Source organism: Fukomys damarensis, unplaced genomic scaffold (assembly GCF_012274545.1).
Source record: "Fukomys damarensis isolate Sample0158 unplaced genomic scaffold, DMR_v1.0_HiC HiC_scaffold_39, whole genome shotgun sequence".
NCBI classification, from domain to species: Eukaryota; Metazoa; Chordata; class Mammalia; order Rodentia; family Bathyergidae; genus Fukomys; species Fukomys damarensis.
In genome coordinates, this window is record NW_022900951.1 from 54,749,107 (window position 1) to 54,753,058 (window position 3,952).

At 44.4% G+C, this 3,952-nt stretch overlaps 1 protein-coding gene across 1 annotated transcript in view; it reads right to left on the minus strand.

Moving 5' to 3' along the window:
• Awat2 (acyl-CoA wax alcohol acyltransferase 2) overlaps positions 1-1,816 on the minus strand; it is a 10,250-nt gene extending 8,434 nt beyond the window's left edge. Inside the window, exon 1 of the mRNA XM_010632173.1 lies at positions 1,732-1,816. Within this exon, the coding sequence (XP_010630475.1) occupies positions 1,732-1,816 (85 nt within the window). The remainder of the gene's footprint in view (positions 1-1,731) is intronic.
• Positions 1,817-3,952: the final 2,136 nt, after the last annotated feature.

Below are 3,952 nucleotides of genomic sequence, written 5' to 3' on the forward strand. Positions count from 1 at the left end.
AAAATGAAAAAATGGAAATGAAGTGTTTGTAAATGGGGAGGGGGGGAGGGGGTGAAGGGAGGGCAGGGACAAGGGGAAAAAATGAGAACCAAGACCTGTCATGTAAAGGTACAGGATCCCAATGATGAATGCAACTGTACTGCCTACCTAAAATGTACCAATAAACCCAATAAAAAAAATTTTGTTAACCATGTGGAAGAACCACATCCCAGATGAGGAAACTGCTCTTTATCTGTTTTCTCCCTGGCACATTCACCTCCCAATTTCCTGAGACCCAGCAGCTGGAGGGATGACAGTGAGAATGGCTGCCCCTCCCACCAGATAGGGAAGCTTTTACTGAGGAGAGTGCTCACCTGGCTCGCGTAGCAGGGGGAGAACACAGGACCAGCTGAGTCCCCTACCTGCACTATGAGGCTATTCTGAGCTGATCTTTTCTACCTTGCATTCAGGACCTTTGATATATCCAAAAGGCCTGGCTTCCTCCTACTCCAGTTTCCACACCCAGCCTCCCAACCAGCAGTGAGTGGGTAAATATAAAGGACAAGAAAAAAGCTCATAGGGTGGCCTCAGGCCCTTGTGAGCTCCACTGCCAGCCACATCCTAGCCATGTAACCTTGGAAAGACCACTTTTACACTGAGGACTTCAGCTCCATCATCTTTATAATGCAGATTGTTAGCCATAATAAGGTGCTTACGATAGCACCTAGCATGGACAAAGGGAGCAGATAATGTTAGCTAATTCTAGTGAGTGTTAGCTATCATTATGTGTGTGTAGCTGTTAGCATGAATTATTATGCACAATAATAGCTTCTATGCCATAAGATTGGCATATGTGAAAATGAAATAATAGATGTGAAAATACACAGTACAAAAATCTCTTTGGTCTCTTCTAGCTTGGCCATCATTCCTAGACTAATTTATACCATTCTTTTTAGTATTAGGGGCTACTAGTACCCACTCAAGGCTCTCTGTTCCCTGGCTTCTAGCCTGGTGGTGAGCTGAGGTAAAGGATGGCCACCCTCCCTCTTCACTGGCATGCTTCTGGGCCAGCTCCAAGTTCTGAGGCCCTGCCCACATTCTTCATTCTAGGTAACTTACAAGGTCCCTTAATTCCATGCCCTTGATTCAGCCAGTACTCATATGAACCACTTGACAGGCAATATTTTTTCCAGCCCCCCCCCACTACTGGCTTGTTTCAGCATCTAGAACAAAACAGCCAGAAATGTAAGTTACTTTCGCAAAGCTTTTGGTATAAATGTTGGAGAGATGGATGAAAGAATGGTCAAATTCCTGTGGATGACGGTTTCCCAGAGCCTCCCTGTGCCTTCAGGTCAAATCTCTCACACTGCTGGTTTGCTTGAAACCCTATGGTTGTAATCAAGCCCTTCTCCTAGGCCAGCCTCAGTAGAACTGCTCCCCATCATCCTACAACATGCCCTCCACACCCCAGGTTAGACCCAGGAAAGTTAACCGGACCACCTGCCACAGGCTTGTGCACACACATGTGCATGTACACGTCCTCTGCACAAGTACACACCCATATGAATGCACACATGCTCACCTGATCACTCACGGATCTCACAAACACCATGCCCAGGTGGGTCAGGTCACGGGCCAGGGCAACCAATTGTTCTGGTTTGCTTGGGATGACCCCAATTTCAGCATTGAAATTCTTCAATCCCAAGCAAACCAGAAGGGTTTTTCACCCTTTACCAAAGCCTGAAGACTCACTGATAAGGATGATACTGAAGAACCATTGGAAAACAGCAAAGACTTCCAGCATGGTCTTGAGATTCTTCTTGGAGGATGAGAACATTATTCTAGGGTTCCAGTGGCTCCAGGTAAGTGCTGTTAGGCTGGCCAGCCCTGTCTGCTCAGGGGCCTTGGATGTTTCCTCTTTTCATGCTGTCTTCTCCAGCAGCTGCCCAGTCTCCACCCACCACACACACACACACACACACATGTCACACTCCTCCACAGAGTTGCAACACCACATACCACCTCTGCTTGTCCATTTCCTTACCACTGCCTGCCTACCTGTACTTGAGCTCAGCCTGGGATGACATTGTGACACTCCCCAGAAAAGTAAGTGAGAGGGAGGGAGGCTCTTGAGAGATCTCCAAGGTCAGACTGGAATAAGGAAGGGAGTGACAGGCAAGAAGGAGCCAAGGGCTCAGATAGATAGGACGCCGGGCCTGCATCTCCGCTTTTGTTTCTGTGCTCTCTCAATAACTGGTGGGCTAAAGAGAAGAGGCCACAGGCCAGGCCTTTGCCCATTTGATCAGTCTGGAAAAACTCATTACTCCCAGTGAAAAGACCTCACTTGTATCTCTATGATGTCTTCTTGCTGTTCATAGTAGTTCAGAGTATATACTGAACACATTTTATTTATTAAAGGTGTTGACACATTTCAGCGCATATTACATTATTCTGTGTGCATGAGATTCTAGGTTGGCTGAACTACAATGGAAAAATAAGAGCAGTATTTGCTTCTGCTAGAGGATTGACTAGGAAGGGTCTGGATGGAAGTTCTGAATAGAGAGTAATGTTCTCTGTCTTCATAGGACTTTGAATTACACAGACAAAAACTCACTTGTCAAATTTTGGTGAATGTACAATTAAGATACTGCGCTTCACTGATGTCAATTTTAACTCCAAAGTAAATACTGAAGGCCGGGGATTTAGCTCAGTGGTGCCAGCGCCTTTCTCACAAGCTGAAGGTCCCGAGTTCGATCCCGGTACCAAAACAAAACAAAGCAAACAAAGTAAATATTGAACTCTCATTAATGCTGAGGTGTTTAGCGGTGATGAGCACTTATGTCTGCAGTTTACCCTGAAATGCATACAAAATGTATTGATGAATGGATAGAGGGATGTATTGATGGATATATATGTGATAAATCAAATGTAGCAAAAATATTAGCTGTGATATAAGTGGTTCACTGTATAAGTCATCTTTTTGGTAGGTTTGGAATTTTATAATAGAATTTTGCCAAAACATTTTCTTGAGTTCAGAATAAAAATAAATATTGAAAATCTGATTTTTCAGTGTAAGTATCTGGGTATGTGTGGCCCTTGCATGTGAATATGCATGTACGAAGGTAAATGTGCACTTAGTTCTTGACGCATGGCTGTTTATACATCCACCTCGGTAGAGGGACTCTCCTCACATATATGTCTGTGTGCGATGAAGACACAGGAATATTAAGGCATCTAAATCCAGCAGTGGGCTGTGGGCCAAGAACACAGAAGAGGAAATGACCAAAAGGATCTTTAAAGGCAATATATATAATTATTGAGGACATGGTTCATGCCAAACATTGTTCTAGATAACCGTGTTCCCATCCCTGAAGAAAATAAAGTAAAACAAATCTATGCATTGGAGAAGATTACATTCTGGTGAGGGAAGACAGATGATAGAAATTAATTACCTAACTGTATGGTAGGATATAAGATGACAAATGTTGTGAGGAAAAAATATTGGAACAGAGTAGGAAGGATCTTGGGTGCTGAATGGTGGGAAGGCATTAGGTAGGAGCAACCGTTTCCAAAGGAAGGCCACGTCAAGAAGGTGGCATTTGAGCACAAGCTTTAAGGAGATGAAGTAAGTAAGCCCCGTGGCTCTCTGAACTGACAGTATTCCAGGCGGAGGGAACAGTCTGTGCACAGCCCCGGGATAAGGTGTGCCTAGCAGGTTTCAAGCAAAGCCTTGAGCCAAGTAAGTTAAAGGAACCAACTAGGTGAAGTTAGAGACTTTGGCAGGTGCCAGTTCGTGGAGGGCCTTGGAGGCCAAGGTACATATTTGGCTTTCTATTATGGCCCAAATGGGGAGGCTTTGACAAATTTTAAGGAGAGAAGAGACAGGATTAGTTTATATTTTTAAAGGGTGAGGAAAGAAAGGGAAGCCTTTTGAGGGGCTATGGCAATAATCTTACACAGATAGCTGTGCCTT